Raw genomic sequence first — 13,472 nt, 5'->3', positions numbered from 1 at the left:
TCACTTTGCATGTCATGAATCTATCTCGTATATTAAACTCCAGCAGCTAATGAAAACAATTGCTTACATAAATGGACTTTTCAACAATATTCTAATTTTTCGAGTTTCACCTGTACAAGAGGAGGGTTAGCACCATATGAAATGGCTTCTCGCTTATTTTATGGCCTCTCCCTTTTAAGATACCAGAGAAAAGCTTCTGTCCTGAGAGGCTTGTTCTTGGCTGAGCTTTGATTTTATTTTATGTTTTAAAAGAAAAAAAACATATATAAAGACAAAATGCAAAACAAAGAGCCAATAGTCCCATGCGAATCAGGCTACATTTATCTTGTTCGCTGACCTTCGTATAATCAACTCCAGATTTGTACTGCAGATACTCTGCAGGGAGGTGGGTCAAGATACGGCTGTATACGTACCATATACATTTAAACCACGCTCCCGCCCACCCCTCTAAAAAGTCCTAGGAAATCTAGTTTGCCCTTTCCAGCGCTACAATTCCCAGCACACTTAGCAAACTATAGTTCCCAGGATTTTCGGGGGGGTGGCTTTAAATGCATGGTGCGTACTCAGCCACAGACATCACAGCTGCAGCTTCCCACTAAGAGTGAGCACATCAGTCCCTTCCCGCCTCAGAAGACGGAGGGCCAAACTCCATGTCACACATACAAGTGACCAGGGCCGGCCCTATCGTTAGGTGATCAAGTGAGGCAGTCGCCTCAGGCAGGAGATGGTGAGGGGCAGAGAGTGTGAGGGAGGGCAGATCTGATGGCCACACAACCTGCCCTGCATGCTCTAAGCCCGCCTGCAGGAGAATATTCTCCCATCAAAAGACCTTAAATAAGATTAAGCTGCCACAAGAATGCTGTAACTGCAAAGAAAGCGAATGAAACATGCAATTGCCCATTCAATTATTAAATTTTATACGCCCAGGCCAAACCCACTGTGGTTTTCACTAAACTCACAGTTACAGCTGCCCAATTTAAGTTAGCTGTGAAACTGGACATAACCCATCGCTTTCAATGGACTTTAGTCATGACAAGTATTGACTAGAGCAGGAATGTCATCCTCCATAACTTGCTGGATGAATCAGCCCCAACAAGCGTAGCCAATGGTCAGGGATGATGGGAGCTGCAGTTCAGCAACATCCAGGGGGATCACAGGTGCCCACACCTGACACAGAGTGGGGGAAATGAGATAAGACCCGTTTCATCAGGCAACGTCGGATTTTAGCAGCACACAGGAGCGGAACTATGAATAAAGCTCTCAAACATGGGAAAAATAACCAGTACAGTGGTACCTCGGGTTACGTCCTTAATTCGTTCTGGAGGTCCGTGCTTAACCTGAAACTGTTCTTAACCTGAAGCACCACTTTAGCTAATGGGGCCTCCCGCCGCCACTGCGCCGCCAGAGCACGATTTCTGTTCTTATCCTGAAGCAAAGTTCTTAACCTGAAGTGTTATTTCTGGGTTAGCGGAGTATGTAACCTGAAGCGTCTGTAACCCGAGGTGACACTGTACACCATACAATGAAAATATAGATTGTGCAAAAGTGTGAATAGGCAGACACTCCACTAGCCACACTCACGAAACACTTTTTCACTATACTTAAGAGCAGTCTCATTTTCCTCTCTTCCCCCCCTTAACAATTTTATGTTCCTTAAGTGCTCACTTGGCATTTTATTTGCTCATGTTACTCCTTCAACAATGGACTCTGAAATCATCTACCAAGTCATTTTGCTCACTTATTGGAGGCTGACCCGCCAGCTGCTAGAAGGAGGGTCAACGTTGCTCAGTTGACAGTGGAACCAAGTATAACCCCACAGTTCCCAGGGAGAAAATAACCAGACAAGACAACCGCATAGAGTTTTTGAAGTCAAACAGGCCACAACTTTTTGGTTTGGCATAGGCCTTGGGTGAAGCCACATTATTCCACTCCAGCCCACCTGCTGGGAGTGCATCAGGGTAGGGCTATGACCTACAACCACCCCTCCAGCCAAGACCAAGGCTTACCAAATGCCTAACTGCCAACTGAGCCACAAAGAGACTTCACACCTGCAACCAACCCCTGATGCCCTCAACGATGTCTTCCAGCCAAATTCCATTGCCCAATTCTGACAGGTGCACCCCATTGTTGCGATACAATGCCTCCTGGCCCAATGTGATGGAAGGGTGCCTTATCACCCAGCCTCTCAGCTGGCTCAACCTTTCGTGCCACTGGCCTTTTTTTCTGGCTCGATTAATGCCTGCCGGATCAGGACCATTGCACCAGCGTCACCTTTCTTAGCTGGAATTCCATGGGTTCTTACATAAATCATAATATATGCATTAGACGCACGGAAGTAGTCTTTTCTGATATACTAGATGCAGCTTGCAAGACACGCAGCCTACAGGAATACAGGAAGGTGTCATCAAACCATTGGTCCACTTAGCCAAGTAATGTAAACACTGATGCGCTTTCCACAGGTTCAGGCAGGAGCATCTCCCAGCCCTACCCAAAGATGCTGGGGATTGAACCGGAGACCACCTGAATGCACTCTACCACTGAGCTACGACCCTTCCAAAGCCTGATCCTAAACATTTTTATCCTTACATACCCTCCAACACTTATCTGATGGAAATAGGGACGTTGTTATGTACTGAGTTGAATTCAGGCGTCCTATTCCATAATCATAAGGGATGCAGGTGGCGCTGTGGGTTAAACCACAGAGCTTAGGGCTTGCTGATCGGAAGGTCACAGGTTCAATACGCCGTGACAGGGTGAGCTCCTGTTGCTCAGTCCCTGCTCCTGCCAACCTAGCAGTTCGAAAGCACAAAGTGCAAGTAGATAAATAGGTACTGCTCCGGTGGGAAGGTAAACGGCGTTTCTGTGCGCTGCTCTGGTTCGCCAGAAGCAGCTTAGTCATGCTGGCCACATGACCCGGAAGCCGTATGCCGGCTCCCTCGGCCATTAAAGCAAGATGAGCTCCGCAACCCCAGAGTCGTCCACGGCTGTATCTAACGGTCAGGGGTCCCTATACCTTTACCTTTATTCCATAATCATAATCATAATTTTATTATACCCCGCCCATCCAGTTATATGTGCCCCAGCCACTTCCAACATACATGAAAACTTAATAAACATTAAACATTAGAAAACTTCCCTATAGGTAAAGGACCCCTGGGCGGTTAAGTCTGGTCAAAGGCGGCTGTGGGGTGCGGCGCTCATCTTACTTTCAGGCCAAGGGAGCCAGCATTTGTCTGCAGACAGCTTTTGGGGCCATGTGGCCAGCATGACTAAACTGCTTCTGGCACAACGGAACACCGTGACAGAAAGCAGAGTGCACGGAAACGCCGTTTACCTTCCTGCCACAGCGGTACCTATTTATCTACTCAGCTGGGACAGAGCAACGGGAGCTCACTCCATCGCAGGGATTCGAACCACTGACCTTCCAATCGGCGAGCCCAAGAGGCTCAGTGGTTTAGACCACAGCGCAACCCGCGTCCTAGAAAACTTCCCTATACAGGGCTACCTTCAGGTGTCTTCTACAGATTGTATGGTTACTTATCTCCTTGGCTCGGGGGGGGGGGGGCATAACTCCATACCCTCCAAAATTTCTCCGATTAAAATAGAAACATGACTGAGATGTGTTATCCGTTTCATATCCTCCAACATTTCTCAAATGAAAATCGGGACATCCTAAAGAAAAGTAGGACATTCCGGAATCAAATCGGAAACGGGGATGGCTTCTGTAAATCCGGGACTGTTCCTGGAAAATAGGGACACTCAGGGGGTCTGTCCTTACATAAATCCAATGTTCAGAGGATAGTGGTCTTAGGTTCCTCTGAAAGCTTATCGTGGCTTAGAGTTCTTCCTTCAAAGGACCAAACACTATTTAAAAAGATCAACAAGTTTGGTCGGCCCTCATGGCCCTTCACTTCATCAGATCTGGCCCTCTTTGAAAAAAGTTTGGACACCACTGATAAAGGGTAAAATAGCCGATAATCTGTGATAACAAACAAATATGGTGCATATGTGTCTGGCTGAGAAGGAATTAAAGTGCTGGGAGAGGCTCTGATTTGAAATACAAAACATTTGCTTTTGAGTGGGTAATTATTATGATCGCTGTGGCTGCACGCCCTGCACTGTAAATATGCTTGCAACGAAATCATGTGGGAATTGAGAAATCAATTTCTTCTGCACACACAGGTGCTCCTCCGATCCTATAAAACAGTCTGCTGCCTCTTGGTCCCTCATGGCCATTGGGGTGATCTCATGCTTCAACCCAGAAAGTCAACCCAAACAAACAGAAACGCCATGTGAACCGAAGAGACCGGAGAAACGGTGAATAATTTAATTGCTAATGAAGGAACCCAGAACTTGCTCCTTGTTACTTAAGGAAATGCTTCAATGGTCGGATCGAAGGTTGCTATTCCCTCCCCCACTTTCTCCTAATTTATTTGTTAAGCCTAAATTATCGGTTTAAGTAAATATTCTGTGAGGTTGGTAGTGCAATGTTCATGGGGCTGGTTTTCTACAAACCAAGTGGTCCAACCTAGTGGTTTTTATTACCAAGAAAGAAAGAAAGAAAGCTATCCTTCAACTGGTTGAGAAGTATCATAGCATATCAAGTACGACTGCACCCAGGAGGAAAGATGTGAACTTTCCTGAGCCAGAAAGCAAGGAATGGCTAACCAATAGCCAGGAGAACCAAATATAGTCATACCTTGGAAGTCGAACAGAATCCAAAGTCCATTCGACTTCCAAAACATTCAGAAACCAAAGCACGGCTTCTGATTGGCTGCAGGAAGCTCCTGCAGCCAATCGGAAGCCACGGAGGCCCCTCAGATGTTCGGCTTCCAAAAATAGTTTGCAGACCAGAAAAGTCACTTCCATGTTTGCGGCATTCAGGAGCCAAAACGTTCAAGAACTAAGCTGTTCAAAAATCCCCAGTTGCTGCAAACCCCCTTAAGCAAAACTAAGACTGAATGCATGAGCCATGATTTCCACTATGCAGAATATAAAATGGTGACGTTCTCCAGGCTTGCTGTATAACCAAGAAATTTTGGACAATTAACACTCTCCACAGAAAGAGGTTTGGGGTATCAGATTTCTGCCTGAGTATGTGTCTCCATTGGCACTTATGTAAATCTCCAAAAAGAGGGCACAGATTTAAACAACATTGATATGTATTCTGATTTTCATGTGCAGTGGTACCTTGTTCTCAAACGTAATCCATTCCAGAAGTCCGTTCCAAAACCAAAGCATTCCAAAACCAAGGCGCGCTTTCCCATAGAAAGTAATGCAAAACGGATTAATCCGTTCCAGACATTTAAAAACAACCCCTAAAACAGCAATTTAACATGGATTTTATTCTCTAACAAGACCACAGATTCATAAAATGAAAGCAATAAGCAATGTACTGCAGTCACACAATCAATCAATCAGTAGCTGAACGGGGTTCCACACAGTCACAAAAACAAAAAACAAAAAGAGCCACAAAAACGCAAAATAAATAGCAAAAACAGACAGACTTCAACATAACGCTCAGAACAGAAGTGTGGCACTCAAAACGGAGCATGTGCGGCTTCCGAAAACAGTTCGCAAACCGAAACATTTACTTCCAGGTTTGCAGTGTTTGGGTTCCAAGTTGTTTGAGTACCAAGGCGTTTGAGAACCAAGGGGCCACTGTCTATCTTATTCATCTGTTTGATTTATATCCCACCTTTTCTCCAAAGACCTCAAGGTGCCCCACGGGGCTTTTCCTCCTGCACATTTTACGCTCACAAGAATCCTGCGAGGCAGGTCCAGCTAAGAGGCAGGGACTGGCTCAAGGTCACCCAACGAGTTAAGTGGGGATTTGAACCGTGGTCTCCCCCAGGTGCTAATCCGACACTCTAACCAGTACACCACGCTGTCCCCCCATAGGCCTGCTGCCGAGTGAGATCACTGGTTAACTGAGTTCTGCATCGTCTACACAGACTGGCAGAGGCTCTCCAAAATTTTGGAGAGAGGTCTCCCCCAGTCCCCTACCTGGTACTGGACCTGGGGTCACCTATCCCCGAGCTTCATCCCTAATTTAATTTTTATAAAAATGCAACTCACCAGAATCGTGTGAGGAGGTGACCCGGGTGCTTGCTCAGTCTTCTGCTCAGGTGCTGACAATAAATGGGAAACCTCCAGCCCCCTGCCTTTGGTGGTTCTGCATCTTTAAACTGGGCTTGGGTTGGGCAGCCCTTCAAACAAATTGGCCATCACCTGTGATTTAGGACACATGGCAACCCTGGAAACGCCTGGGATTGCTAAGAACAAAACCACAGGTGCAGCGAAGCTATTGGTTAATTATAGTCAGGGCTGGTCACTGCTAGTTTTTAGGGCCAAAATTCAGTTTTTGGAATATGCAGCAAAGCCTCACAACAGCTATACATCCTGGGAACTGTAGTTTCCCCTTCACAGAGCTAGAATTCCCAGCCTTATTAACAAACCGCATTTCCCAGGATTCTCTGGGATGACCTTTCAAAATGTGTGTCGGGTGTGCCCTAAATGTATGGTGTAGATCTGCCCCGAAGTTATTTTCTTCCCTTTACAACATAAATTTCTCACAAATGAATAAAGCCGTAAAAAATGTGTCTGGGCTAGTAACTGGACCGACTAACAAGGGCCATGACTCTGAGCATGTGCAGAGTTCTTCTCAGGTGGATGAACAGAGCAGGCTGCCTTGGGAAGTGGTGGTGGACTCTCCTTCGCTGGTGGTATTTAAGCAGAGGGTCGGCTATTGGTCAGGGATGCTGTAACTGCATCCTGGAAGACCGCTCCAAGATGACCCTCGCCACTCTTACAATTCTGTGCGTTAAGAGCAGAAGAGATTCAATTCTGTGCAGAGCTGAGCTCCATCACCTCCCCTTTTGGCAATGAACTCCTGATTAACAGTAGCAGCAGCAATTAGTAGGGTTCCGGTGCTTAGTCGATGAATTGGTTAGTTTAATCAATTAAAAACATCTTGCTGACTTAAAAAAAGGAGCCCCAATTAATTGGGCAGGAGACCTTAAAAAGCATTATTCTGTATATATAAAACCAGATGCTTTTAAAGCACTACTTTAAAAGAGAACACCCACATCTGTGTTGATTCCTTCTGTGACCTGCCTATGCATAATTTTAAAAACATTTTCCCCTGGAGAATTATTGTTTTCCCCAATTAATTAATTGCCTGATCAATCAGTTCAGACTCGTCCAATTAATGAATTTAAGCGGCATACCTGTACCTGCAAGTAAGGGCCATTGAACTCAATGGGACTCCCGAGTAGATATGCAGAGGATCGCGCCATTTGGTTTTCTGGTGGCAGCTCCAGAAATAAAATGTCGTAACGCAACTAGGGGAGGAGAGCTTTCCTAGAATGTTAGTTATTTATTCAGCTCTACCAGAAGGGCGACAAACCTCTGGAAATAGACATGATACCAATAGCATTCGTCAACGAATAAATTCAGCGGTGTGTTGAAAACTAGCTCGAAAAAACGTCAGGCTTTCATCGCAATCTCTTTGAGGCCCGTTTGACTTAAGCTGCCGCCGGGAAGACTGCCTCTACGGTCGCCAATATTCAAACTGGACGCACAGCGGTCCTGGGCCACCGTAGCAGGACGGAACCACCTGTGGCCCCCTTCGTCGATCTTCTCAAATACGTAGCCGGGCGGCTCTTTGTACGTGGCAGGGCAGATATGGATCTTCTTGGGTGTGTAGCACGTGGCGTAGGTGGTTTCGTCAACAAACGGGACGTGAGGCCGAGCTGCCGGCAGTCGGGGCTTGAAGCTCTTGGTGAAAGGAAGCGGGTGAGGCACGTAATGGCTCTGGAAAGTGGTCAAGGTGTCCATGGGGACTTTCGGCAATGTGACCTCGCAGTGAGGAACAATGGCCTTAGGTTTCGAATAGTCCCAGTGCTTATAATCCTCCTTCATGGTGGAGCAGTGGTCAAAGGGGTCTGTGTGGGTTACGACACGGGCCAGGGGTTTGCAGGACGTTGCCGGCCGGCCGTGAGGGTCGACGTAATGAATCTGCGCCATCGTCTTAAGGTCCATCTTCTCCTTAGGCGGTGTGTATGCGGGAGGCTTCCTGCTGAACGGCGGAGCCGATGGCCAAGCCAAGAACTTTTCCCGGAATTCGGTAGTCCCTTCAAAATTGGCAAGGTCCGGCCTCACGTAAGGGGGCTTCACGGACTGAGCGGGTGGCCCTGCCAGCCCTTTGTAGGACTGCTTGTGAGTGGTGAGACCGTCAAATGGTTCCTTGCTGGGCTTGAATGGCTCAGGGACATGGGCTTCACGTTTTGACAAGGGGTGTGCCACGTAATTCAACTTATAATTGGTCATACTGTCCAAGGGTACCTTTGTAATGTGTGGCGATCTAAAAGGTTTGCAGCTCTTCGTAATCACTGGGCCCTTGTAAGGGTACTCGTCCTGGTGCGTGGTCCGGCAGTCAAATTTATCTTCTGCTGGGCGGAAAGTGTTTGCCGGCTTAATCATGTCTCTTTTGGCCTGCTTCCATGGCAAGTAATCAGCTGAAATGTAAGAAGAATGCAATTTTAAAGCAAAACCATACGCTAACATTTGCCGACTAATAATATGGGGCTATTGTTTATCCTCATATTCTCATTTCCACTCCACTTACAGCATACCTGAGGGACGCGGGTGGCTCTGTGGGTTAAACCACAGAGCCTCTTGGGCTTGCCGATCAGAAGGTCGGTGGTTCAAATCCCCGCGACGGGGTGAACTCCTGTTGCTCTGTCCTTGCTCCTGCCAACCTAGCAGTTCGAAAGCACGTCAAAGTGCAAGTAGATAAATAGGTACCGCTCAGGCGGGAAGGTAAACAGCGTTTCCGTGCACTGCTCTGGTTCGCCAGAAGCAGTTTAGTCATGTTGGCCACATGACCCGGAAGCTGTCTGCTGGCTCCCTTGGCCAGTAAAGCGAGATGAGCGCCGCAACCCCAGAGTTGTCCACAACTGGACCTAATGGTCAGGGGTCCCTTTACCCTTACCTTTTTACGGCATACCATGTTAATGAATAAAATAGTAGGATTTATGCGAACATGGGCAGGAAGAACAAATACAGCTGCTTTGTTATTAGAAAGATTTCAAGACATTTGTTGTATGAATGAACAGAACGAAACAGATGAGATGCACACATTATCAACATGGTAATTGTATAGCTGAATAAATACCGAAACAAGACGTCCCTAGATCACAGTCTCTTCATACTTCCCTCTGTTTTGGGATGTGCAACATCATGTTAAGAACATAAGAGCCTTCCTTGCTGGATCAGACCCATGTCTAGTCCAGCGTCCTTTTTCACACAGCGGCCTATCAGATGCCTTTGGGAAGCACGCAAGGAAGAACGGGGAGCAAAAGCCCTCTTGCACCAGTTGTCCCCCAGTGACCGGCCTTTAGAGGCAGGCTGCCTCAGATTCAGGCAATAACATATTGCCATTATGGCCAGTTGCCATCTTGATTTAAATGTGCATTTCCTGAGTTGAGCACCCCAAATAAAAGGTGTACAGAAAGAAGCTTGCCTGCTCCTTCAATTTTACTAAAACAGCCCAAAGAGAGTTAAGGATAGCATTCGAGGGTGGAACCATAAGAAACACAGCGCTGCCTCTGAAATCGACCTGATTTCCCCATGCAACATGATTCCACTAAGTGATTCCTCGTCCCCATGACAGCAGCCAAAGAAAGTTGCGGAGCGGGAATAAAGGACTGTAACATCACAGCATCATCACTGAAGGTAGGTTCGTCTACGACATACCCTAAAAGGGAGAGGTGCTCAACGCAGGGCTACAAGCTCTCTGTTGTGAGGAGTGGGGTGGGTGGTTTGACTCTTGAGATGGCATTTGAAAGAATGATGATACCAACTCTGTACTTCATGGGTCTTTTGACTCTGCTTGTGAACCTATAACCTAGGAGTCGCCCATCTTTTTAGGTCCTTTTAGTTGAGTGAAGGAGACTCTTGAGAGTCCCATGGACTGCAAGAAGATCAAACCTATCCATCCTTAAAGAAATCAGCCCTGAGTGCTCACTGGAAGGGCAGATCCTGAAGCTGAGGCTGCAGTCCTTTGGCCACCTCATGAGAAGAGAAGACTCCCTGGAAAAGACCCTGATGCTGGGAAAGATGGAGGGCACAAGGAGAAGGGGACGACAGAGGATGAGATGGTTGGACAGTGTTCTCAAAGCGACTAGCATGAGTTTGACCAAACTGCGGGAGGCAGTGAAAGACAGGCATGCCTGGTGTGTTCTGGTCCATGGGGTCACGAAGAGTTGGACACGACTAAACAACTGAACAACAACAGTTGAGTGCCAATGGGCACCACCAATACCCCTCTCCCATAGAGTCAGAAAGAGAGAAGGTGTGCACTTGGCTTCTTCGAGCATTCTCAGGAAAAGTAGAATAAATCCAGTAGAATTTATCTGAGCCTTGAAAAACAAATACGGAGATGAAGGAGGAAGTGGGGGAAAGTGTGACTCTTCCAACTTCCTGCTTCAGTTTTATGAAGAAGAAGAAACGTGAGCACCCTCATCACTTTATGACCAAGGAGCTATGGGGGGGGGGTGTCTCGGAAGCCCCTGCTCTAACCAAACCATCTCATCTAATTTCATCTTGCTTTGTTGTTGTTCAGTCGTTCAGTCGTGTCCGACTCTTCGTGACCCCATGGACCAGAGCACACCAGGCATCTTGCTTTAATGAATCCCAAAAGTTATCTATGTGTTGTGTGTGCAACAGCCCTTATTGTCTGCTCTGGCACAGCCCCAACAATTTGTTGTGATGCAAAGCCCTGCGAGAACTTTATCTTCTTCCTGATTCTCATCTCCACACCTGCGTCTTTGCTACCTGAGAAGCTGCCATTGTGACACAGCACCTGCGACAGCCTTGGGATTAAAATCTGCTTCCTTGCAATGCTGCATCCCGAGGAGCACTGAGGTGCTTGCAAGGGGTCTCTGCGGAGAGCCACAGTTTCATAGCTACTGCACGCAATAAAGGATTAAGGTTAGTACTTTGGGAAGAAGCCATGCACGTGTATTGAAAGGAACCATGGGGAAATGGAGCGCCGACTAAGTGAGAACATCCCTCATTTTTTTACGGCTGCTTCTTAACACAGTCTCCATGCAACCATGGAGCAAGTTTATAAGGATTACCTTTCAGACACACTTTTTGTAGGCCATTGAAGACATACGGAAGTATTTCCAGAGTTTGCCATTACTTGTGATAATCTGGCCTAGGATGTTTGCTGATATGGGAGTTTGTACAATATTTGAAAGATGACAAACGTTTCCATATGTCTTCCATTGCACGTGTGTGTGTGTGTGTGTGTGTTTTAAAATGAACTCCACACATTTGGAGCTCTCCTAGGTATTGTGAATATATTTTACTTTGTTGGAGCCAACCGTGCTACTATCCGCCATCAAAATATGTTACAATTTCATTGAAACACTCCTTCTTCTCTGGTGGGTATTAATGGCTTCCCATGTATCACCATCTTGAAAAAATTAAGAAATAGGGGAGGGAATCAAGGATACGCACCACATGTTACAAAAAAGCTCAGCACAGCTAAACAAAATGACTCTAAAATTAGATTATCTGCCTATGAAGAGATCAGGAGTGTATCTGGGAGATAATGAGAAGACTGGAACAAGACACAGGGCGATGCTGCAAAGCTGAAAGGCATTTGTTGTGACCTGATAGCATCATTTTCTGCCACACTGTCCTAAATCACAGATGATGGCCAAGTACTCTCAGTGGGGTGGGGTGTTATGTAGATAAATGCAAAAACTGCATTTTCCCTTCTCTCACTGTCTGAATTATATTCCATCTCCATATAATGAATGGAAGGGATTGTCCCATATTTGACCTTGAAAGATAGCAGGGTAACATGAACCTGCGTTGGTGGGTCTGATCCCTGCACCACAAATTCCCTTCCAACTCTATGATTGTATGATTCTATGAAATGGGGAAAGTGGATTGTATCAGAGGCTTCCATCAGCAGAATGGGGAGGGAGGCAATTGGGGGCAATCGTCCTCTGCCCCAGTGCACCCCCTCCCACATTGTTCCAAAGCAGGGCCGGATTTAGATTTGATGAGGCCCTAAGCTCCTGGAGGTAACAGGGCCCTTTCTATGTCCAGCTGTCCTTTGTCAACAACAAATTGTCGCTGTTTTTTTTGTGTTGAATATATGCTACTTGGTAATTTAGGGACCTAATAGGTATCTAAAGCCATTTGGGCATAACAAAATATGCATTTTATCAAAGTAATTGTTGAACTGAAATACAGTTAAAAAGAAGTATATTAACAGTGAAATACAATTAAGAAGAAATTGCTGTTTTGGGGGGTAGTTTTTAAAAGTCTGGAATGGATTAATCCGTTTTTGCATTACTTTCTATGGGAAAGGGCGCCTTGGTTTTGGAACAGACTTCCGGAACGGATTAAGTTTGAGAACCAAGGTACCACTGTATATAGAAAGGAGCAAACCAGTGATATTTTAGGGAGCAGGCTAGCAGGCGGGGCCCATTACTTACATCAGGTATAGGCAAACTCGGCCCTCCATCTGTTTTGGGACTCCAACTCCCATCATCCCTGACCACTGCTCCTGTTAGCTAAGGATGATGGGAGTTGTAGTCCCCAAGCATCTGGAAGGCTGAGTTTGCCTCTGCCTGACTTACACCATAGGAACCTGCACAACACAGAACACTGTTGCTGTATGTATTTTTTTATTTTATTTGTTTTTTATCTTATATTTTGGAAATGTACATCCAGGGTTTTTTTTCCTTTAATTTTTTTTGGGGGGGGGGGACCAAGAGAGTGGGGCCCTAAGCTAGAGCTTGTTTAGCTTATATGTAAATCTGGCACTGTTCCAAAGGAGTCTCCCTATCCTCCGGGGTTGACTTAGGGTCACTGCCTCCTTCCCCATTCCACTGATGGAAGCAGCTGCCTCCCATCCCCCGTTGAAGTGAATGGAGAGCTCCACTCGCAGGAACTCCGTGAGTGCAGTTTAATTGGTCTGACTCTGGCTAAGCGGATAGAACTGCCTGAACACGAGAAAGCGCCACTTTGTTCCAGTCCTCCAAGTCGGTGAAATGTGCCCTATAAACAATGAATCAGCACAATATGCCCAAGACCGTGGGACCAATTATTAGCTGGGGATTTCCATTTGCAGAGAATTGTGATAAAAAAGTTGTAAATTGCAACCAAATGTAGGCGAGCTGCATTTCATTACGGCTCTCGGAACCCCGGCAAAGGCTCTGCAAATCATTATTTAAGGTTTTCATACGGTTCATCTGCAGGTAGTTTAAGCACTTTGGTTTGGGACACTAACGTCGTTGAGGGGATGAATCCACACACTCGAAGGGCCAGGTAAGACAGGACAGAAGGGGCATGCGCGCACCATCGGCACACGTAGGGGGGGAGCAGGATTGTGTCCATGGCCTGCCCTCCAACATTTCTCCAATGAAAACAGGGAGTCCTCTTGT

The 13,472-nt window shown here is 46.5% G+C and overlaps 1 protein-coding gene across 1 annotated transcript in view; it reads right to left on the bottom strand.

The window, feature by feature from the left end:
• Nucleotides 1-7,355: 7,355 nt before the first annotated feature.
• SAXO1 (stabilizer of axonemal microtubules 1) overlaps nt 7,356-13,472 on the bottom strand; it is a 35,504-nt gene continuing 29,387 nt past the window's right edge. Inside the window, exon 5 of the mRNA XM_033173081.1 lies at nt 7,356-8,519. Within this exon, the coding sequence (XP_033028972.1) occupies nt 7,489-8,519 (1,031 nt within the window). The 3' untranslated portion in view covers nt 7,356-7,488. The remainder of the gene's footprint in view (nt 8,520-13,472) is intronic.

The sequence above is a fragment of the Lacerta agilis genome, chromosome 16 (assembly GCF_009819535.1).
Source record: "Lacerta agilis isolate rLacAgi1 chromosome 16, rLacAgi1.pri, whole genome shotgun sequence".
Lineage (NCBI taxonomy): Eukaryota > Metazoa > Chordata > Lepidosauria > Squamata > Lacertidae > Lacerta > Lacerta agilis.
The sequence above is the reverse complement of the archived record's forward strand: the minus strand, read 5'-3'. Positions and strand labels throughout refer to the sequence as shown.